The 24,804-nt window shown below is 36.5% G+C and overlaps 1 protein-coding gene across 4 annotated transcripts; it reads right to left on the bottom strand.

The window, feature by feature from the left end:
* Positions 1 to 1,246: 1,246 nt before the first annotated feature.
* Positions 1,247 to 19,178, bottom strand: mthfd1a (methylenetetrahydrofolate dehydrogenase (NADP+ dependent) 1a, methenyltetrahydrofolate cyclohydrolase, formyltetrahydrofolate synthetase). 4 transcript variants are annotated; one of them, XM_082146572.1, is made up of 27 exons: positions 18,798 to 19,172; positions 18,586 to 18,698; positions 17,122 to 17,206; positions 16,194 to 16,253; positions 16,061 to 16,114; positions 15,633 to 15,769; positions 14,687 to 14,787; positions 13,425 to 13,561; positions 12,667 to 12,778; positions 12,441 to 12,568; positions 10,756 to 10,853; positions 10,474 to 10,647; positions 10,130 to 10,266; positions 9,469 to 9,515; positions 9,275 to 9,382; positions 9,111 to 9,185; positions 8,922 to 9,014; positions 8,605 to 8,739; positions 8,461 to 8,529; positions 8,201 to 8,312; positions 7,428 to 7,567; positions 7,233 to 7,274; positions 6,919 to 7,019; positions 6,494 to 6,671; positions 5,362 to 5,469; positions 4,416 to 4,568; positions 1,247 to 1,729 (listed from the first exon to the last, which is right to left on the bottom strand). In XM_082146572.1, the coding sequence occupies exons 2-27, from the start codon at positions 18,684 to 18,686 to the stop codon at positions 1,604 to 1,606; spliced, it is 2,811 nt and encodes a 936-aa protein (XP_082002698.1). In that variant the 5' UTR covers positions 18,687 to 18,698; positions 18,798 to 19,172; the 3' UTR covers positions 1,247 to 1,603. The 4 variants fall into 4 exon arrangements, with proteins under 4 accessions (XP_082002698.1, XP_082002696.1, XP_082002697.1 ...); XM_082146570.1 differs by having other exon boundaries at positions 8,461 to 8,739; positions 18,798 to 19,175; XM_082146571.1 differs by lacking the exon at positions 1,247 to 1,729 and adding an exon at positions 1,798 to 3,339 and having other exon boundaries at positions 8,461 to 8,739; positions 18,798 to 19,169.
* Between the last annotated feature and the right edge of the window lie 5,626 nt (positions 19,179 to 24,804).

Raw genomic sequence — 24,804 nt, 5'->3', positions numbered from 1 at the left:
GACTCATTTGTCTATTTATATATCACGCATTTAAAATGTGTATCTTTAAGTATATATATACACACTTTTTTTTTTTTTTTCAGAGACTACACGGTGCAATGTTTACAGCACAAACAACAAACTCGCATACTGGGTGTGACACCAATGCGAAGTCTCTTTATATGAAAACATCTTAAATAATTCAGGCTAGGCGTTTTGCTAACCGGTTCTAACAGTAAAAGTTAACTATAAAAATATCATTAATGGCAAATAACAACTTTATTTATTCATGTCGCATATAATTTAAAGAGATAAATATATCTCAGTATAATGTCACAACTCGACGACTAACGTTACTGTTTGTGACAAATGTAAACAGTCATTACTTTTGCATCTTAATCTTTATGATGACAGATATAACTCATGCGAAGAAAAACATGGGCTAACTTAGATTTAAAAAGTGGTACAACAACGTACTAATTATTAATGTTAAATTAAAACACCTACCTCAGGCTACCTGCAAAGTGAAGAGCACGACTTAAACTTGTCACTGTTGTGGCGTTTAGAAATCCACTCGCAGAGTCTGCTGATCTGCCGCGCGCAGAGACTTGCGCTGACACTCAGCACAGCAGGTTACACGCCTATCGGTTTCCATAACGACCAGCTGATTGACGCTTTATGTGCGCGTGCCCCTCATCCATCCAATCAACACGGCGGAGGCTCGGCTAATGTGAAGATTGATATCCATCATTCCGACCACATACACAATTTCCTGAAACAATTACTATTTTGCCATTTTTGTCCACACTTAAACGTCGAAAATACACTCAACTGTTAATTTTTTCAACTACTTTTGTCCCTCGAAACACTTTTCACACTCATAACAATGTCAATGATAGTTGACATTATTTTAACACTTTTTGAATATCTGATAAAATGACAGCTTCATTGGAAACGATTAATTAAATATTTTATTCATGTGATAAATTGCTAAGTTGTTTTTCACACATCCAGTGTCTTTATTTCATCTGATCAATTTTGTCTCCTTGGTAACCAAGTACCAAGATTTGATTACTTATTTTATGGGCAAAAGTGTTGGTCTTGATTAGATGAGATGATTGTAAAACTGAGCGACAGTTTTAATCTCTCTCTCTCTCTCTCTCTCTCTCTCTCTCTCTCTCTCTCTCTCTCTCTCTCTCTCTCTCTCTCTCTCTCTCTCTCTCTCTCATGCTTTTTTTGTTTAAATTCTATTTGTAGGTTAATAATGACATTGGCTCACCTTGGACTATATACTGTTAAAAATAGGCAATATTCACTTTATCAGTTCAGTGACCCTCAAATGATCACAAACAAAAATCTTTAATCTGGCATTTAAATGAAACGTCCATGATGAGCAGATGGCACACAGAAATTAATTCTCATTTGGAAGCTCGCCTGATGTTTGCAAAAGACATATGTGCAAATATGACCGGTTATCTCATTTTCCCAGGGTCTTCTTTATAATTATGTCTGTAGCAGACATTTCCATTTTTATTTTTTATTTTTTATTCAAGCATGTTTTAAACTTTGTTCAGAAGAGGGATTGCCTCTTTTATTCAGGATATATGACACAAATCTTGATATCTCATTCATGAAATGTTATTTCAGACTCAAAGCCACCAATGCTAATACACAGTGACTTGAGGTCCCAGAGGTCTGAGGAAAATATGCCCTTGGAAGACTGTGTATGCATGTCGGTTTTCCATGAAACCTATAACATTTTAAAACATGAAAACAAGAAGGCAACAATTTGTTAAAATAAATCCATAAAACTTTGGGTTTATCTTTAGATTAGCTCATTTATTCAACAGTTTCAACAAAACAATTAATGGAATTTTTTTTGGCTGTTAATGGGCAGATACAATGCATGGAATGTATATAAATATGTACTGTGTACACACACACCAGCATACACACACAGTGCTGGTTAGTAACTGATTACATAGTCTGGATTAAGTAATCAGATCTCTTTGTATTTTAATATTGATATTGTCCAATAATTCAATTAAATGTGTTAAACCAGTTAGGTCAAAAATAATCAAAAAGTAGTCAGATTATATTACCTAAAAATGTGTAATGTAATGGATTACATTACTAACTACAATTTTTGTCATGTAATTTGGAATCAGTAACAAACTATTTGTAAGTAATCTACCCAGCACACTACCGTTCAAATGTTTGGGGTCAGTACGATCTTTTTGGACAGAAATTAATACTTATTTTCAGAAAGGATGACTTAAATTAATCAAAAGTGACAGTAAAGCCATTGATAAAGTTACAAAAGCTTTCTATTTCAAATAAATGCTTTTCTTTTGAACGTTTTATTTTTCAAAGAATCAAAATGTATCACAGTTTCCACAAAAATATTAAGCAGCAGAACGGTTCTCAACATTGATAATTTCTTGATAATAATAAACTAAATAATAATAGTTTCTTGAGCCCCAAATCAGCATACTGGAATGATTTCTGAAGGATCATGTGACACTGAAGACTGGACTAATGAGCTTTACCATCTCAGGAATACATTACATTATAAAATAGATTAAAATTGATAGATATTTCACAATATTACAGTTTTTACTGTATTGTTTATCAAATAAATGCAGCCTTGGTGAGAATAAGAGACTTAAAAAAAAATTTTTTTTTAAAGGATCATACCGACCTCAAACTTTTGAACGGTATACAGTATGGTATGGTTTCATCTAATAAAAACTGAATGCTTTATAACTTTGTAACATGTATAACTGGACTAACAATATAGTTTACAATCAGGCTGTCAGCTTAGTATATACAGCAACTGGAAACTTCATTAAGTCATATAAGATAACAATGTGTAGACATGGAAGCTATCTCATAAAATCAATGCGTCAACTATAAAATCAAATGGGACTTTCAATAATACTGGCAAACTGCAGCGTAAACGTGCTAAGAACAATACTGACAGACAATTGGTTCTGTGCTGCTAAAGCTCAGTCATGGCTAAAAATATCTTATGGTTCAAGGAGCCAAGCGTAAAATCTGTGAAAATCTGGAGTGAATTAAAATACAGTACACAGCAACATCATTTGTCAGTTTACAAATAATATAGTGAAAAAGATATTCTCGAATTTGATGCAATGATTTGACTGTCTTTGTAGGTTTTAAAAATAATTTAGCCATGTTAAAAAGAAAAGTGTCTCTTTCTTTCCAGTTATTAAAAGTTTGATTAAACCAATTTCAGCTTTCCCACCTTAGCAAGTAACCACTGAGCTACTTGCTGTCATGGTAAAGGTGGTTGCCATGGAAACAGGGCCACATGGGATCATCCATTTCTGTATTTGTCTGTTGGAGAGTTTGAAGAAATTAGTCAATCTGGAAGGATACTATCTTAATAACACACCCCATTATGTTTTGATTTCAAGAGAGAGAGAGAGAGAGAGAGAGAGAAAAAAAAAGCTAGCTCAAACAATGAACAGAAAAAAACCATCCTGAGCCAAGTTAACCAACAATGGATATGGATATGGCAGCTACCCTGAAGAGCAATTCAACAAATTGACTTGCATTTGTAATCTGTAATGAACATAAACGTTGGATAAGGTCACTTGGACCACCAGTGGATTTTGTCGAACAGCTCATGTTCAGCACAGCATGCAGCCTAGCAACGTGTCTGGATAAAAATATCCACAAGTGTGACCAAATATTCTCTCTTTCTTTTCTGCAATGTAGACTCACCCGATGAGCGACTGACTAAAGGGGACAGAAATGAGTCAATGACATCATCTGACTAGAGGTTAACCACCCTAGTGTTCATGTTATCTCATCATTTAATCACCATTAGTATGTTCAGCCAGTTATCATAAACACGGTTGATGACAACAATCACTTTACTGTTGTGTTTTTTCTTCTTCAGGCATGGGAAGATAGTTTAATGTGACTGGGCTCATTTGATGTAATGTTTTAATGTACACCACCAAGGTGTGAGAAATATAGCTTTTACATACATTACCATTCAAAAGTTGGGGATTGTTATGATTTTTTACTCCAGTCTTCAGTGCAACGTGATCCTTCGGAAATCATTCTAATATGCTGATTTGGTGCTCAAGAAACATTTCTTAATATCAATGTTGAAAACATTTGTCCTACTTAATTACTACTACTTAAATTTTAGGTTTCTGATATATTTTTTAAGGAATCTTTGATGAATAGAAAGTTCAAAAATATATATTTTTTGTAACATTATAATGTATACATGTCTTTACTGTCACTTTTGAGCAATGTAATGTGTCCTTGCTGAATAAAAGTATTAATTTCTTAAAAAAAAAAAAAAAAATACTTGCTGACCCAAACCTTTTGAATGGTAGTGTGTGTATATATATATATAATATTGCTGCAGATAGATCAAGTACTATAAAGCTCACCGAGTTAGTCAGACAAGCGAGGAAACCTGCTCCAGCATTGGCCTTGATATCGATTATGGGCAGCATGAAGTTGGTGGGTTCTTCCTTCATCATGGGGTCATTACTCAAGGACAGGTGTGTTTTGGCTATGCAAACAGGCAAATTCCCAAAGCCCTTTAAGAGAGATAAAGAGATAAGTTGAATAAGAGAGAATGTTACACTCCCTCAGGCAGACAGGGATACATACATTAAATACAGTAGTGCAAGTTTAGAACTTCTAGAAGCAGAATGAGTATGTGTTAAAGAACACATTGAAATTTCCCAGAAGTCCAATAATTCCCCAAAATAACAAGAACCCCCCTTCTTTTTATACACACAAAATACAACACACACAAATTCACAACAGTCCAACCAATCTCTTCAACAATCTGGTACACAACATTTTCCACTTAAAGTATCCACAATATGTCATACCATATGTTTTTAAACTTCTCATTAACTTTCAACAGCTGCTTCCACTTATTATAACCAACCCACATTAATTAACCAACAGTATTAGTATTTGTGTCATAGTACACATTGCATTTGATGGAGAACTTCTCATTAATCCAGTTCGTTCTATAACTAAGCAAATATCTTAGAAATGTATGTGAATCACTGCATGTATGTAATTAAACACCCTTTTTTGCTCTGAAAAATGTGAGATCTTAGGCAATGAAATTGGGGAAAACACGCAAGGTCTCGAAACAAGTTTATTTAAAGTTGAACTGATTTTTACATGAGCGCCGCGTTTTTAGAACGCTATGTCATGCGTGAGACGCTGCAAAAGATGCAAGACGCGAAGTGCAATGGTTATTCACGTCCGTCTAGCACGTTTACATAGAAAAACAATGGAAAAGTAGCGCATTGGAATAGAAAAAGACGTTCTGTGTGAACGTGAGCTTCCTATTGTGTAAAGGAAGCTCACCTGTTTTGTATAAAGTTCAAGCTTTTCCTTTGCTTTTGGAGAGAGCTCGATATCTTTCGCTCTGTACATCTTCTGTGCCACAGTCCTTAACTTATCAACAGCTGGAATCTGGAGGAAAAAACAACAACATTTATTTGTGTTTAATAATGCATTAGTTTGAGAAATGGATTTTGGCTTCATTCCATCAGTGGAATCTTTCTGTACTTAATACACACAGGCATCTTTCTAGCCTTAATTGCTGTAATGTGTGATGAACAGTTTTTATACTGGTTATATTTAGACCTCGTCAATTAAAAAGATGTCATGCATGATAAAGTAATTGGCTGGTAATGAAACAGCTCTATATATAAAGTGTTAATTGATCTCAGAATATGTGTGGGAAAGAACTTCACAAGGACCTTGGGTGGTAAAAAAAAAAAAAATCCTGAGTACTGTATACTTGTATAAGGCATTTAAAGGGATAGTTAAATTTTGGTATGTTTTAGCTTACCTCAAGGGCATCCAAGATGTAGGTGTCTTTTTTTCCGCAGTAGTTTCAATTTTGATATTTTTAGGTCAAACCGTTCTTGTCTGTCAGTCATATAATGCAGGTCGATGGTCATTATCTCAAAACACAAGCACAGAGTCCAAATTAAAACAATTCCCCATCGTTCAAATTAAACAATTCCCCATCGTAAGTACACATTGATGGCCTAAGACACGAAACGAGCGGTTTGTGTGAGAAAACGAACAGTATATATATCGTTTTTACCTCTTGTACACAGCCACGTCCAAGTGATCTGAGAGCGCGGGCGGGTATAGATATATACACTAGATGTCGCCTCGGTTTGACCTAAAAATATCAAAATTGAAACTACTGCGGAAAAAAAGACACCTACATCTTGGATGCCCTTGAGGTAAGCTAAAACATACCAAAATTGAATTTCAAAGTGAACTATCCCTTTAATGATGCCGCTAACAGATATCATTTCAGTGGTAAAATTAGTGGATGTTCCCTTGTGGGATTTAAACCTTGGTTACCTTATTTGTACTTTATGTTCTTCTTTTGTAAGTCGCTTTGGATAAAAGCGCCCGCTAAATGCATAAATGTAAATGTATCAGAGCAAATTTTACCCACTCTGCCACTTCTTACCTGCGAGTCGTACAGGAACCTAAACCGTCCAGGTACTTTTGCTGCTCTCTGAACAGCTTCGGCCAGAGCCAACGCTCCAGCGCCCCCCTTAGACCAGTTAGTGCACTTCACTGCATCAAAGGCACCAGCCTGCCTCGCCTGGCCACACACCAGCTCCAGCTCGGCGTCAGTATCAGAGCTGTGCCAAATACAATCAGAGGCCATATTCACACACATTCACTCAGAGTGGGAGGGCTGTGTGTGGTTCAGATTGGCTCGTGAGCATACGATTAGTGTACAATGGATAAAAACCTAAGAGACTATTTGAAAATAATTAGTGATATTAGCAATAAAATGGTACATATTCATAATACATGAATAGTTGCAAATAGCTTGATGAGAAGAGGCACAGACAACACTTTTTTGTTGGCTGCTTGATGTCGTACCTGAATTTGTTGACAGCTACGATCACTGGCAAACCAAAAGCTTGTGCACTTTCCACCTGTCTCCTCAAGTGACAACAGCCTCTCTCCAGCAGCTTGAGGTTCTGCATTGGAGAAAACACCATGTGTCATGTGGTATATAAACTCATCTAATAATAGGCATGCATGTAATTACCTGACTGGTAATTTGACTTACGATCATCAAAATTTAGAACTGAATATTAAATGGTTGTCAGTAAATTATAGGTTATAAACATATTTAAAATATTAAGAGATTAAAAATATGCCACAAAGTGGCAGCTGAAAGATTGCACTACCTCCTGTGAATACTCTTTTGGAAGGGGCAAACCTGCTTGGATCTATAACCAAGAAAGAATAGAAGCATAAAGACAATGTGAGCCATTGCCTCTGTCACCAGCACAAGATTGATCATTTAATAAACAGTTGATGTGTTATTGGTTCAATTGAACCCATAATGGAAATCTATCTATAGATTTGTGGATATGACTCACAGGGGGGGCGCCGCCATGCATCTTCAAGGTACGGACAGTGGCCACCATCACTACCACATCTGGCTGCAGGCCAGAGTAGCGGCATTTAATGTTGAAGAACTTCTCCAAGCCAATGTTAGCCCCATGACCAGACTCAGTAACTGAAAAGACAGGAAAGTAGCTTCAGATTAGTTTGAATATTGTGACAGTTTTATTTGTGTTTGCCATTTATTTTCCAGAAACCTAGACCATGTGAATTATTGTACATTAACGTTGAAAGACGTCTCACGATAGGCTGCATTTATAGGATGATAAATTCAGTAAAAACAGTGATATTGTGAAATATTATTACAATTTAAAATAACTCTTTTCTAATTTACAAAATATATTAAATTATATTTTAAAATGTAATTTATTCTGGTGATGGCAAAGCTGAATTCCAGTCTTCAGTGTCACATGATCCTTCAGAATTCAGTCTTATATGAGGACTTGGTGCTCAAGAAACATTTATTATTGTTATCAATTTTGTTGTGCTCCTTAGGATTTTTGTGGAAAACAAACGTGATGTTTTCTTTTTTTTTCAGGATTCTTTGTTGAATAGAAAATTGAACAGCATTTAAATAGAAATCCTTTGAACATTATAAATGTCTTTTTTGATAAATTTAATGTGTCCTTATTGGAAAAAAAAAAGTATTAATTTCTTTAAAAAACGTATACTAACCCAAACTTTTGATTGGTAGTGTATTTGTGCAGTATTTTTTATACAAAAAATATAAAGTGTATTTCTTCTTCACCTACAAATCCTTTGGATCCGACCATTTTTAAAGCCATTTTGTCTGCCAGAATGGAAGGACTGCCTTGGGCAATGTCAACTAATGGGCTGGTGTGAAGAAACACTGGTGTACCCTAGAGAGAAAGATGTGCTAAGACAGAATCTGACAGAACTGAAATAAATAAGAATGATTCTGTGTGCAGTGATTCTAAAATATTTATTCTGAAAAATGACAATGACATTTTTAGTGGTCATGCAACATTTTTCACTATTAAATCTTACCTCTACAGTTTGCATCAAGACAGGTTTAAGGGCATCTTTCAATAGCATGGTCAATGGACCACTGACATTCTGTGATGACAAAGTTGTGTGCATTAGATCACACGCATAATACAGACACACACAAACACATGAACACATACTGACTAAATCCTCTGTGGTGACAGGATCTCCAGATTTGTTTGTAGCCACTACTATCTTGGCCAGTCTCTGCTGCATCTCCTCTTCACTGCTGCTGAGTGACAGTATAGCCATGATCTCATTTTCCAAAGAGTCAGAATCCTGAACAGCACAGATACTTAAAGTAAACAAATCACCCTCAAAAACTTTTTTATGTGTACAAAAAAACACTGTGTATATATATACACACAACATAATACAATGTGAATTATTATTACAATGTGAAGAAAGGCACTAGGTCAAATGTAGTGACAAAATGACATTGTGATACTGATGATACATACTGCTGTAGTTTCTGGGTCAATGTCCAATCGGACAAAACGTCTTATCTCGGTCCCTGTGAAGGTCAAGGGGTCAGATTTCTCAATGCCCAGTTTCTACAGGTCATAAAGGACAAAGTGACCATGTCATCATACTTCTGCAGTGGTTTTGAAATTAATATTTGACTCTAGACTGTGTTTTCAATGACTTACCTTCAGCCGGCTAAGCTGGGCTGGGGAGACAGATCTTTGACCCTCTTTGAGAGGAACCAATAAGTCAAACAAAGCCTGTAAGATACAAGCATATAAGATCATACCAAATACAAGCCATTCAAACACATGAGTATAACCACACACATATCAAACACAAACCTGACCTTCTCAGAAAGCTTGGTCTCATAGTGAGCATGTGCTTTAATAGTGTCCATCACAACTCTACTGGCAGCAGAGATGAGCTCATTCTGGCCTGAAGGCTGAAGGCTGACCTGGGATCAATGTGTTAGAAGATATTCACGTTCCATTTGATGAAATATGCTATTGAATCTGCGCTTCAAGAGGAACTCAAACATACCTCCTCCAATGGGATAATCTGAGAGTATCCACCTCCAACAGCAACCCCTGTAAACAAGAAGCAACCAACAAATCTTTTGAGCCACTTAAGCTTAAAAAAGCCTGTTTTTTTGTCTCAGAGTCTAAATTAAAATGGGTAATTGTGAGTTCCGTAAATTAAAATAAGACGTAAGCCACACTGTGACACATTAAGTTGCATGGCAAGAAATTGTGAAAAATATAACCTTACAAATGTTTGTAATCAATTTGCAATTGTGAGATATTAAGGGATATTGGTGACTTTTAATGTCATAATTATAACTTTTAGTTTTATTTTGTCAATTTCGACTTGAGTCATAGTTGACTTTATATTTCATAATTTCAACTTTGTATGACTTATTAGCTTTTGTCATAATTCTAACGTTTTATCTCAATTTCATTTATGACATAAGTCAAAATGAATAGATAAGTCATAATTAATTATGTAATTATCATAATTATAAATGTATTTAATAATTTAATCTTTTTGTTATTATTCACTTTATTCACGTCATTCACAACTTAATTTTTTTATCTCATAATTATGATTTACCAAAGCATGATTTTTTTTCTTATGTTGTGGAAATGAGCTTCTACAGTAGTTATCTTGGAAACTTGAGAGAAAACAAATGTTTGTCCCTCACCCCTAGCACCAAAACAGGATCCTGGGGAAGGCTCTTGCACACAAGCAAAAGCGTTGATATTCAGGAGGGCTCCGAAAGCCTGAGCCAGTCCAAGAGCGGTGGTGCGCTTTCCTTCGCCCAATGGAGTAGAAGAAATTCTGGTCACAGTAACACAGAATGGATTGACTTTGAAAGCAATGCATTTAGTTTGTTTGGCGAATTGCTCAGAGACTAAGCTGGATGTGAATGCATTGTGTGACCCAGGCTTAATGGAGTGTTGCAAGATCCCATTTGGTGCTTGTGGAAAGTTACTACCCTATAAGATTATGCTAATGTTCATAATTATATTTCAAGATGCATCTTACCCAGTGACAACCACATATTTCCCATCAGGCTGTTTCTTCATGCGTTTCAGAACATCCAGTCGTATCTTAGCCCTACTTCTGCTATATGGCTCCACTTCCTCAGAAAACAGGCCCACCTCTCTTGCAAGCTGACCGACTGGTTTGCTTTGACATGAACGTGAGATTACAGCATCACTAGGAAATGCAATAGGCATCACATGGGTCAGCAAGAGTCATGATGGACTTCACAGAATATGCTTAAATTAAACAATCTTTATAATAGCAGGCAAGCCATGACAGTACCTCGGCTGAGGCTCTTGGGGTTTCTTCTTTGTGAACACTATGTTCCACTTCCCTGGAGTGTATGTCTGCAGAAACCGCTTTGCACTGTCAACTGTATTCTGATCCAAATCCAAATGAGAATAACAAACATTTGCAAAAGCAAATAAAATCAGTTATCGGCCGATATTACATTTAAAAAAATTAATATTTCCATTAGTCAATATTTAACTCAGCAAGCTCACTTCCCCATATTTTTACATTTACATTTACATTTACATATTTAGCTGACGCTTTTATACAAAGCGACTTACAATTGCTATATATGTCAGAGGTCGCACGCCTCTGGAGCAACTAGGGGTTAAGTGTCTTGCTCAGGGACACATTGGTGTCTCACAGTGGATTCGAACCCGGGTCTCTCACACCAAAGGCATGTGTCTTATCCATTGCGCCACCACCACAATGGTTTAGTTTAGTTCATGTTTAGATGACATTTTGTCATCAAATGTTTACTTAAAGCTCCACTTGAAAATGTAATCTTTAGCAAATCTCAAAATGTACATCCATTTTCATACTTTACTGTTCAAAAGTTTGGGGTCATTAAGATTTCATGTTTTTGGAAGAAGCCTCTCAAGCAGTCATTACTCCTGTCTTCAGTGTCACATGACCCACAGAAATCATTCTAAAATGCTGATTTGGTGCTCAAAAACATTTCTAATTATCATCGATGTTTAAAACAGATGTACTACTTGATTATTATTTTTTTTAACGGAAACACATTTTTTATTTTCAGGATTCTTTGATGAATAGAATGTTCAAAATAACAGCATTTATTTGAAATAGAAATCTTTTGCAACATCATAAATGTCTATACTGACACTTTTGATTATTTAATGCTGCTAACATTTTGAACAGTAGTGTATTTTATAATGTTGTGATTCCCTTGGTTTTAATTTTTAGTCAATGGTTTTATTTTATTTTTTATTTAGAAGAATTTCAATATCAGCCATAAAATAAAAAATTATTATAAGCTTATTTCTACTGGCCAGAATTTTAATAATGAACCATCTCTAATACAGTATCTACGGAGCCCCAAAAGGGACATGGTGAAAATATTATTTGCGTTCTCTCGCAAATTGCCTGCTTTCCCTGAGAAACTTTGCATTCGCTCGCAAAGAACAAAAAAAGTTTTGCGAGTGAATGCAAAAGTTTTTGCGAGGGAATATATAGGTTTTGCAAGCTAACGCAAAGTTTCTGGGGGAACGCAATACATTTCCGAGAGAACACAAAAGCAGTGACTTGTTATTTTTCTTTCCATCTCAGATTTTTTTCCACCACCATGTCCCCTTAGGGGCTCCGGAAACATCAACTATCACCGATATAAACTTTTAATTTGTGACAAATAATATTGTTCAGTACTTTATGGAAAGCTTGTTCAAGGAAAGCAGGTCCAACTTTCCATTAATTTTAACAAGTGAGCATGAAATAAACAAGACTCAAAGTGACAATCTTTTTCAGTTACATGACTCAGCAGATTGCAGTAAATACTCTCTCCAAAAATCTCTCTAGTCTTTGCATTTGTTTGGGAAAATGCAGAGTAGGCCTACATCTTACTGCATTTATTTGTCTGTACTAGTAATTGTTGTTGGCACAATTGCTGTTCACTTTACAAACAAGTCAAACAGAGCCATTTGCTCCTGAAATGATACCTTCATCAGCATAGCTACAGTCATGGGTCCGACTCCACCAGGCACTGTGGTGATGTATCCAGCTCGCTCTTTAGCTGAGGAGTAGTGTACATCCCCCACCACTCGTTTCCCACTGGCTTTACTGCGGTCTGTGTGTGAGTTAAATGTAAACACGTGAGCTAAAACCAGTAGCTATTTAATATTCCGTAACTGCTTTAGACAAGTAGATACAGTCAAGCAGAGAGACCTGGTATATGATTGATACCGCAGTCTATGACCACCGCCCCCTCCTTCACCCACTCTCCTTTCACCATCTCAGCTCTGCCAGCACCCACAACCAAAATATCTGCTCTGCCCACCTAAAGAAAACAAGACACTGAAAGTTACTCCAGCATTCACTCCAGCACTCCATTCATTACACCAAACTGCACAGCAAGTAAAAGTCTGTACTCAACAATGATAAAGCAAACGATAAATACATCTCACTATTTTGTAAAACCGAGAACCGAGTCATGAGCTCTTCTTTGTTGTAGAATCTAGATGAAGAAAGTTTCAGATTACGCATGTAACCATGGTTCCCTGAGGAGGGGAAGAATACACTGCATCCTCTAGAGGACACTTCAGGGAATGCCTCCGGCATGACTGGTCTCTGAAGCATGTGTTTAAACGGGACAATGTCATTGGCCGGCGACAGTCCGTGATGTCACAACTGGTGTGACAGTGAGTATACAGTATAAGGGCACCTGTTATACACATCATCAACCTCTTTGTCTTAAGGAGACGTAGACATGCAGGCCCGACGTATGGCAGAGAGACGCAGTGTCTCATTCCCTTTCTCAGGGAACCATGGTTACATGCGTAAACTGAGACGTTCCCTTTCGAATTGGAACTCGTCCTCTAGAGGACGCAGTGCGAGTTCCCATTCGAAAAGGAATTGGTCATATTCAAAACTGTAATTGGAAAAGGGATATAAAATAGAGCGTGAGAGAAGCAAATGAAACCAACATGTTCAGCAAGGTCGAGGGTCTTTGAATGACAGGTGGTCACTGTGGCGTGGTTCCATAAGAGCAGATCGTGCATTGGAGCTCCAACGATCTTACTGCGGCCGATCACGACAGCATTCTTTCCCATCACACTCACACCTGCACACATGAATCACACTTGCAGAGAGGCAGCATTTTCTGGAAAGCTCTTATCTTAATTGTCCTGCCTTGTTTGAGTCAAATTATAAAGCAGCAACACATGTATCCTTTGTGGAGAAGGCAGAATGCACTGCAATATGTTCAGCTTTAAAAAAAGACAAGATGGCCGACAAGGTTATAGAAATATTTGTTGCACATAAAAGTGTACACTACCGGGCAAACGTTTGAGGTCAGTTTTTTTTTCCAGCAATTAAGTGACAGTAAAGACATTTATTATGCTACAAAATTTAATTTTAAATTTAAAAAAAGTTAATTTTCACTTATTTCACATTTTCACATGTTCACTTTCTATTTATCAAAAAATTCTGAAAAAATGTATCATGGTTTCCACAAAAATATAAAACTGCACATCTGTTTTCAACATGGATATTAAATAAGAAATGTTTCTTAAGCAGCAAAGCAGCATATTACAGTGATTTCTGAAGGATCATGTGACACTGAAGACTGGGATAATGGCTGCTGAAAATTCCTTGCCATCACAGGAATAAATTACATTTCAAAATATATTAAAAAAGTGTAATAACATTTCAGGACATTACTGTTTTTACTGTATATTTGATCAAGTAAATGCAGCCTCGTTGAGGATTAGACTCTCTTTTAAAAATATTACAACATTTTACCGACCCTAAACTTTTGAACGGTGGTGTATATTTTATTAAAGACTGCAAAACACCAATCGATCTGTATAATTAAAATTGAATATTTTACTAAATATTTTTGGTGTATTTTTAAGCTTATCATTGGAGATCCTGTCCATGTAGACAGTAGATAATAAGGAAGCTCACTAGGTTTTGGATCAGAGCTCCTTTCTGACTCATCTAGATGTGATGCAAAAAAAAGATTGTTCTGGATCCTTCGTTCCTTTCCTTAGGGTGACAGCTCATTTCACCACCCAGTCATCAGACGGCATTGCTCTCTGTGTGTGTATATATAGATCTCACACCTATCCAGTGACACTGCACACTGATTGTGCTGTAGAATGAAGGCCCCTTAGACAATCATGCTATGATTCTGACTGATGAGAGCTACAGCTCATGGGTAAAGGTTCACAAGATTTCCACCCACCGGTCTGACTGATTAGCTCCATGCAGCCATTAGGAGTGCAAGGGATGAAACAGTCGCCCAGGTCTCCACGAGACAGCTTCCCCGCATTTATACTGGTCAAGCTGGAGGGGAAGACAAATCATATAAAATACAGTTACAATGTTCTGTAAAGGGTTTGTTTTTTAAATATACCATGCATTAAGGAAGTTTTCCTGAAAATGTATATCGAGCAGGCATGAATATTTGTTGCTCAATGCATAAAAAATACAGTGTGATTTGAGTTTAAAAAAAAGCTACATTTATGATACCATTGTTGTGAGCTTGTATTATTGATTTGAACTATATTTTTTAAACATAATCTTGACAAACGGTTTTGAAGATTTAATTTAATTAGTCTTACTACATCCCCTTTTCTCTCTCACCAAGGTATTAAAATGATTAGCGGCAGTTTTCAGCCCAAAAAGCTCAATATAGCTCAGTTCTCCTGTCAGTAATCACAGTAAACACTGTGAGGAACACATTTTAAATCACATACGGTAACACAACTGATCTATGCTTGAGGCTGATAAAACTATCATGAGGATGAGTAAAGATCCTGCAGGTGGATATTGCTTATTTGTGCAGAATTTAGACTTTACTCAGAGATAACTCATCTGAAATCAGTAAAAAAAGGCCAATATTCACAGACATCTACAAAGAGGACATTCGCTCTCTGACTTTGGGTGGAAAAAAACAGATAAGAGAGCAAAGTGACTAGACCTGGAAACTAGAACTAGCAGTGGCTTAATAAATCAACTCTGCAGTCTGCCCTACCTGTCTATTCCAGTTAGTTTAATAATAATAAAATCCACTATTTCCCCCATACACTACTCTACATACTGTACTCCTCAAACAAACATTTCAAGCATGTCAGTTTGACAGCTGCACCGTATCTTTCTTAAAAAATAATAAAAAAGACTTCACCTACCCATCAACATCTTTCTCTGGGGCCACAGCATTGGTCACTTTCTCTGTGTTTATTGGGTTGATGGAGTCAAGAGGTAGTTGTACGATGAGACCATGAACCGCAGGGTTCTCATTCACTGCAACTATGCTTTGTAGGACCTTAAGAAAATCAGTGGGATCAGCCTTCAAACTACTTCTCACAAAACAAAGTTTAATTTGCTGTGTGCCACATTTTATAAACAGTTTAGAATGCTGTTGATCTATGACCAAAACAAGATGAGATTGAACTGCATGGCTCAAAGTTGATATGAACAGAAGATTTCCCACGGCTCTAATTTTCTTTATAATGAATTGTGAGCAATGGCGCATGTATATATGAAAGGAGAAAGGATAGAAAATGAGATGAGGTGAATCACACATTTGTTATTGTTTGAGGCCTGTTTCTCTTACTTCATCTTCTGTGGCTGTTTTGGGAAGCCTAATGTGGTTTGCATTGATTCCAATCTATGTAAGGGAGAGAGACAGTGTCAGCCAGAGGTTTATGTTAAAAATGATTTCTGTTTATTAAATCAGCTCACTGAACCTCAGCCGCTGCCTTGAGCTTCATGGTAATGTAGAGGTTTGAGTCATCTCTGTCCCCGACCTAGAACAAACCATAGGCTACATGAGAGTGCGCAGAGGATAGTAATATATATATTTTTTTTTTTTTTGCATGTTTACATCCTGAAAAACATAATCAGCAAACTCACTGATCTGAGTATGTCTAATATGTCTAATATATCTATGATCTCACACAATACAGGTAAAAATGTTGCTGAATTATGCTGTATTATCTGAATATTTTAATATTTCTGAGAAAAATCTTTTTATTTTTGCTTAATATTCTTTACTAGTTTATAATATGAATATATAAATATAATGAAAAAATATTCAAATATATTAAAGTATAACTATTTTGCATGTTATTTTCATTTATTACATTGAATATTTGTGAAATTACTGTATATGAATATTTAAACAAAGATATTTATAATATATACATCTTGATACTGAAATTTAAATGTATTTTATTTATTTATTGTTTTAAATATAGCTATTTGCATGTAATGGTCAAATGCATTTATCAAAACAGACCGTAAATATTTAAAAGAACAACAAAACAACACATAGCAACCAGTGAAGTTATTATGAATCAAGATATGAGTCACACACCATATCAATGTTATCTTATCCCAAAGACTTTAAACTAACACACCTTTCTTTCACATTGCACACTTTTGCATTTATCAACGCATGACCATGAAGCCATAGAGAGATTATCTATTTTAACAAAACACCCACAACCGTGAGAGAGAAGAAAATGGCACATTACCAAATGACCATCTGGAGTAGAGTGAGAGAAAAAGAAGAAAGATGAGTCAGAATATCAAGAGAGATGAAATTATAAAGCTAGCTATCACCACAAGGTGTATTATATGGACCAAAATAATGAGCAAGAGGTTCAGAATGACCTGCAGCACAACCAGGCCGGGCCTGAAGCCTGGGAACTGAGTCTTCATCTCTGCTACCTCCTTCTTCAGTCGCTCCTTCACCTGTCTGGACATACAGAGAAGAATGGCATTTGATCTACCTCCAGGGTCTTAAAAAGGGGGATTTTTTCATATATTGTTCGATCAAATTATTGTTCAAATTATATCATTTTCTCATGATCCTTCAGAAATCATTCTAATATGCTGATTTGATGCTCAAGAAACATTTCTTATTATTATCAATGTTGTGATGCTTAATAATGTTGTATAAACTGTGATAGGCCTACATTTTTTTCAGGATTCTTTGGTGAATTTAAATTTCAAAAGAACAACATTTATTTGAAATATAATTTGTGTGTAATAATGTTTTATCACATTTAAAAAATTTAATGCATCCATGCATTAAATCTTGCAAATAAATCTTACTGACCCAAATTTTTTTCGAACGATTGTGTATATCTATAAATAACAATAAATGAATATATTAATTATTATATTACTTACTATTAATACCTGCATGTAGTAATTCAATTATTATATTATGAGCGTATGGCCAGGCTTAAAATGCAATATGTGTATACATCTATAAATAACAATAAATAAATATATGAATTATTATATTACTTCATATTAATATCGTTATGTAATAATTAAAATGTTATATTATGAGCGTATGACCTGGCTTAAAATGCAATAATTGTGTATATCTAAATAACAATAAATAAATACATTAATTATTATATTACTTAATATTAATATATCTATGTAATAATTCAATTATTATATTATGAACATATGGCTACCCTTACGAAAAAGAAGTATACTTCAAGTTCATTTTATGAAGTATACTTAAGTAATGTTCAAGTATATTTTTAAGTATACTTTGTGTAGTAAGTATAATAATATCAATGTGTACTTGTAGTAAACTTGTAATTGTACTATTTCAATACTGCTTGGAACTAAATTGGCCCACGTTTAGTATATAAAAGTATACGATTAAGTGTACTATAAGTGTAAAGAGTAGTAAACTACTTAGTTTACTATTTTAATACAAGTAGTACATTTTTTAGTTTATGAAAGTACACAATGAAGTGTACTCTCAGTAAACTACTAGTTTAGTAGTTTATACTGCAAGTATACTTGCAAGTTTTCTTTAAGTGAACATAACATTATACTTATAGTTTACTATTTATATATTATTTTTGCACTTGCAGTATACTACTATGTTCAAATGTAGATATTACTTTTTATACTTATAAAATACCTTTAACTGTACTTTAATTTTTAAAAACATTTTATTAGCTTCATGCATCCTTTTTTAATCAACACTTGAATGTTCGAAGTCTTTGAGCCTGAAAATGATTTTAAAAAAGGGGGGTCTTTGGCCTGAAAATGATTAAGACCCCTGATCTACCTGAAGGGCCCCTTAAACACACTCAAACTTACTGCGAGGTCTTGTTTCCGGACACAATGGTTGCCATGGTGCATTGGCTGTCCCGGTACCTCAAAGCTCCTCGCCGGAGCACAGAGGCAGTGAGGGCAAACATATCCAGCTGCAACTGAGCAAAACACAGAGGCAAAGTTAGTAGGAAAACACTATAGAGAGAAAAAAAACACCTAAAAATCAAGCTGCTTCGGTATTCTACAGATATCAACACCTGTCCTGTGTGCAAACGGAGCCTGCACACCCACTTCTGCACGCTTCTCCTCTCCTCTGCTGTCACGGGACACTGTGCAGTGCGCAGCTCCCAAACCAGAGCGTTATCACTGGGTCCAGCTGCGGCATTCCACACTATTCCAGTATGAGTGGGGAAGTAAGCTGATAAAGGAGCCCTGTCAAGGCTGCAAAGCTTAGACAAGCTCAAACAAACAAATAATCACATGGTGTGCGGAAAAAGCTTGCACAGGGCCAAAGAGGTTAAAATACAACTGCTGGGCTGTAAAGGAAGTGGGATGTTTCACAGCAAATAGCCAGGCAGCCAATCGGGGATCCTTTGAGCTGGGAGAGGAGCATTCTTGGGACTCTGAGCACTGTTCCCCTCCTCTTCTTTCTTGCCTTCCCTGCGAAAGAACTACAGCATGTGATCTCCAAATCAGAGTCCCCCCTCCTCACGTCTCTGTAAGCTTCAAAACAGCTGTCAATCATACGGTTTCTGGGAGGAGTCAAGTGCAGAGAAGTCTAACACTTGTTTTTTTGTGTTCACAGTTTGTGCTGCCTGCAAACTCGTAGAAGTATTTGTTTGTTTTAAGGCATTTCTGCCACGATGCTGAAAATGATATAGATGAGGTGCGTCTTAAACTTTCACTTAGTAAGTTTGAAGTGCTACAGATTTCAAGGGTAGGCTAGTCTTTAAAAAATGCATTTATGGCACAACCAAAAAATAAAAAAAATTTGATTTGAAACATATGCATATGATATCACATGTGTCACATACGTTGTTCGATTAAAGAAAATTTGAAAACTTGAGAACATCATGACACGTGTCTTGGTTAACTTTAGCACCCACTGGTGAGAAACTGTTGCATAACAACTTTGAGACGCTTGCTCTGTAGACTCAATCATTTATTTTTTTAATTTTAGATTTTAGACTCAACCATTTACATTTAGTCTAAGCATATGGTATTCATTATTTGGGTGTTTATTCAAGGCATTTTTGGCAGATAATTCTCTTTTTGTTAGGAGGTATATATATATATATATATATATATATATATATATATATATATATATATATATATATATATATATATACTATATATATAGACTATATATATACTATATATATAGACTCTATATATATATAGTCTATATATGGGGGTCACTCTTTAAAAAAAAAAAAAAAAAAACATACTTCAAACGTACAAATACATAATTTTATTTAAAAAAAATGACAGTTTTAAACTATTTGAAATTTAAACTATGTATTTGACATAAATGTGGAAAATAAAGGTTAAAAAAAATCCCCTGAAAATTATGATTTTGAACTGCTACTCAGAGAATCATGAAAAAATGTATCACCACGTAATCATGTAAACAGCACAACTGTTTATAACACTGATAATAAGAAAGGTGTATTGATCACCAAATCAGCATAGAATGAGTTCTGAAGGACTATGTGACACTGAAGACACAATAATGAAAATTCAGCAAAAATATATATATTTTTTTATAAAATAACAGATATTTTAAACTGTAATGTCACAATGTGTTTTAAAATAGTTTGAAAATAAATAGACAAGTTTGTAAATAAATAAAAAAATCTACCAAAACATTAGGTGTTTTTATAAAAATAATAAAGGCCCCTGTCCCTGCCCCTGCCACCACTAAAGCTAAAATGTATATGACCACTAGGGGGCAATATTGTGTTAGCTTTCAATGTAGCCTAAGTGACCTCACAAACAAGTCAGGTGGTTATCAGCTCTAGAGTCAGTGCAAGTTGCTTTCAGTTTAGACAGCTCAAACATTTTAGTCTAGGACTATGCTTAAGCCTTGTCTGTGAAACTGGGCAATAGTGATGAAATATAAATAAAACAAAACAGTCATATAACAGTCAGTTTTAGTAAAACCGTCAGCAATGAAACACTGACAAACAAAACACTGCAGTCTACACAGAAAAACAGTCTGATGAATGTTAAACTTTTAAACCACAACTATGCTTTTCTCATGTACACAGTCCAATCTCTAGTGAATCCCGACAAATGAACAGTCTGGATATTCACCATGCAGATCCACCAGGCTCTCTCCAGAACACCATTAGTGTCCTATAAGCATTAAAATCATTTGGATTATTTCCTGCTTAAGGGACATTAGAGTGTAATTGCTCTGGTCTGACTGAGCTTGTTAGCTAAATAATATAAGCCCGACTTCCTTCTGGTGCCGGGGGAGAAAATGTTTGAAGAGTGATTTTACATTTACACACATTGCCAGAAGTAGGTCCATTACATCATGCCACATGAGTCACTGAGACGCCACTGACCCAGAACTCCTGGCTGATGATCAAACCAGAGGTGGATACTGGGCATTCAAATATTATTAATATACAGTTAAATACAAACACACAGTTAATGATGCTGAACATTTTTTGATCAAATAAATGTAGTCTTAGTGAGCATGAGACTCTTAAAACATTAAAGGGTTAGTTCACCCAAAAATGAAAATTCTGTCAGTAATTACTCACCCTCATGTTGTTCCAACCGCGTAAGACCTTCGTTCATCTTCGGAACACAAATTAAGATATTTTTGATGAAATCTGAGAGCTGATCACTTCTCCGTAGGCTGCTAGGTGGCCCAAACTTGCTGGCCCAGAAAAGTTATTAATGGAGATCGTTAATATAGTCCAAGTGACTACAGTGGCTCAATCTTAAGTATATCAAGCGACGAGAATACTTTTTGTGCGCAAAAACAAACAAAAATAACGACTTTATTCCACTATTCATTTCCTTCTCTCTGGGCCTCGTAGTGTTTTTGCGCAGCGCGTCTGTGTTACACGTCACCACGTAGGCTCACTATTGGCCGACGCTGGTCATGTGTGTGACGCGCAGCGCAAAAACACTACGTGAACCAACTTGAGGCCCAGAGAGAAGGAAATGAATAGTGGAATAAAGTCGTTATTTTTGTTTGTTTTTGCGCACAAAAAGTATTCTCGTCGCTTGATATACTTAAGATTGAGCCACTGTAGTCACTTGGACTATATTAACGATCTCCATTAATAACTTTTCTGGGCCAGCAAGTTTGGGCCACCTAGCAGCCTACGGAGAAGTGATCAGCTCTCAGATTTCATCAAAAATATCTTAATTTGTGTTCCGAAGATGAACGAAGGTCTTACGCGGTTGGAACAACATGAGGGTGAGTAATTACTGACAGAATTTTCATTTTTGGGTGAACTAACCCTTTAAAGATTTACCGACCCCTGTATGTGATCTTGATGCATAAATCATTATGCATTAATAGCATAATTGAGCATTCAAATGAGACTGCATTACTGTCGGTCACAGAAGCCTTACGGATCGCAAAAGCTGCTTCCAAATCTTCAGTTCTCATTCTCCTGGATCTGTCTGCTGCCTTTGACACTGTGAATCATCAGATCCTTTTGTCCACCCTCTCATCACTGGGCATCACAGGAACTTCCCTCCACTGGTCTGAATCCTATCTCACAGGTAGGTCCTTCAGGGTCGCATGGAGAGGCGAGGTATCCAGAGCACATCAACTGACCACAGGGGTTCCTCAGGGTTCAGTTCTTGGACCCCTCCTCTTCTCCATCTACACCACATCACTGGGACACATCATACAGGCACATGGTTCAACCTCTCATTTCAACCAGATGATCCCACAGTAGCTGCACGGATCTCAAGCTGTCTGGCGGACATCTCGGCATGGATGAAGGAACATCACCTGCAGCTCAACCTGGCAAAGACTGAGCTTCTCTGCCTCCCTGCCAATCTGTCTCAGCACGACTTCACTATCCAGCTAGATTCAGCATCAATCACCCCATCAAGGTCGGTCAGAAATCTTGGAGTGATATTTGATGACCAGCTGAACTTCACAGACCATATTTCAAAGACAGCTCGATCATGCAGGTTTACACTGCACAACATCAGGAAGATCAGGCCTTTCCTAACTGAGCATGCAACACAACATCTCGTCCAGGCCCTGGTCATATAGGCTTGATTACTGCAGTGCTCTTCTGGCTGGACTTCCATCATGTGCAACTAAACCTCTACAAATGATTCAGAATGCTGCAGCTCGTCTTGTCTTCAACGAGCCAAAAAGGGCCCACGTCACCCCTCTGTTCATCTCTCTGCACTGGTTATACCACTCGCTGCTCACATCAAGTTCAAGGCATTGACGCTTGCTTACAGATCTATCACAGGGTCAGCTCCATCCTATTTTCACTCACTCCTACGAGTCTACATCCCTACCAGAAGCCTTCGATCGGTCAACGAGCGACGGCTCGTGGTTCCATCACAGAAAGCCACAAAATCAGTTTCCAGAATATTCTCATTCACGGTTCGCTGCTGGTGTAATGCTCTCCCCACCCTCATCCGGAATGCATTCCTGACAACATTCAAAAGACAACTGAAAACTCATCTCTTCCGTGAGCACTTAACCTCATAAAAAAAATACAATTAAAAAAATCTTTCCTTGTCCTTTAATCCTCCCTTATCGGGCTTATGCTACTCTGAACAATGCCTGAACTTCGTATTTTGAGCACTTCTTGCGTTGTTTGTGCCTCTTCACGATGACTCACTTAATTTAGTCCTAAATTGTAAGTCGCTTTGGACAAAAGCGTCTGCTAAATGACTAAATGCAAATGTAAATGTAAATTAATAGTAAATATTTATAATTATTTGTAACTTTTTATTGTATATATCTAGTCTAGTGTGTTATAATAATGTGTGTCTTCAAATGAACCTTGAGTCTGACAATTAAAGTTGATCTGAACAGATTTCTCACAAAGTTCTTGAAATTCTTTTCTCAGTATAATTATACATCAAATGTTGACGTGGCTGACTGAGAAAAGCCCTGTCTTCCTGATGCACAACATGAAATGTGAGGGCACATCATGTGATCTTGATTTACAAAGGGACTTCCTTTGCCCATGTTTGTCATAGTTTTGTGACACTCCTCCTCCTCCACCACCTCTTCCTCTAGAGCCTTAACATTCCTTCTTCTTTGCTGACAAGCTCAAACTTGCATGACATTACACTAATAGTACTAAGAACTGTGTGGGAGTATATGTGGGTGTCTTGCTTGTTAAACAGATTGGCCCGTATGAAAATGATGTCCTTATCAGGGTTGATGCATTCCCTGGAGAAACATGAGCTAGCCAAAACAAACAGAGAGAAAGTAAAAGGGATTGGTACATGTTTTGCATATATATAGCAGTTAATTTGATTCTAATACTTGGAGACACATTCACATACTCATTGCAATATGCAAAGATGGTCCAATTATTGAGTTATTTTGACCTTTCGTCACTTTTTTTCCCCTTTTCCTTTCTTCTAGTCTAAAGTAATGGACTGGAAATCACAGAGTGCTCTATTTGCACTCTGCTTTTACATTTTAATTCACTAAGGACAGAGAATTTTGGGACTCAGATTGCTAATAGGGGCGTGAAAGCAAATTTGCTTTGTGCTTGTTTCTGGGGAAGTGAAAATCACATGAATTCCTGAGTATGGACGGTCACCTCTGTCCCACTTATGTCCTCATAAAACAGAGTAAGCAAGACAGCGCGATAAATCAGCTATGGTGATCACCAGTGTAAAAATGAAGAGATGAGACATGGTGATTTAGGGGCAGCGCTGTGCTTTTTTTTTCTCCCTGGATGCCAGCCTGGACTCACTTGTGTCAAAACGCGCATGTAAAGGTAGGATGCACATCCCTAAATGGGTCATTGAACTGGGACAGTGTGGGATATTTGCATTCCAGATCAACCTAAATGCAGATTCACGTAAATTAGACTTATGCTTATGAGAGGCTTAATAGTTTGGGGTGCAAACTGTTTGGTTGTTGACTTTTTGTGGAACAAAATGCTTTTATTGCTGATCCTATACTGTGCATAGAAATAGAAACTTTTACAGTCAAGAAGGTTTACAGTCATTGTACAGAGACAGCGTTCATTATCGCTAAATAAACAGCGACAGATCAAGAACAAGATGAACACA

The sequence above is a fragment of the Leuciscus leuciscus genome (genome assembly GCF_965113295.1).
Source record: "Leuciscus leuciscus genome assembly, chromosome: 19".
In the NCBI taxonomy this organism is placed as follows: Eukaryota; Metazoa; Chordata; class Actinopteri; order Cypriniformes; family Leuciscidae; genus Leuciscus; species Leuciscus leuciscus.
Note: the sequence above shows the minus strand (reverse complement) of the source record. Positions and strands in the feature narration are given on the sequence as shown.

Excerpts from the sequence above, each read along its gene's own strand:
- mthfd1a (XM_082146570.1), bottom strand. The coding sequence starts at position 18,686 with ATGTTTGCCCTCACTGCCTCTGTGCTCCGGCGAGGAGCTTTGAGGTAC. Across the intron at positions 10,648-10,755 it reads CCCCAAGAGCCTCAGCCGAG|TGATGCTGTAATCTCACGTT; the intron begins GTACTGTCATGG and ends TGCATTTCCTAG. Across the intron at positions 8,740-8,921 it reads TTGACCCAGAAACTACAGCA|GATTCTGACTCTTTGGAAAA; the intron begins GTATGTATCATC and ends TGTGCTGTTCAG.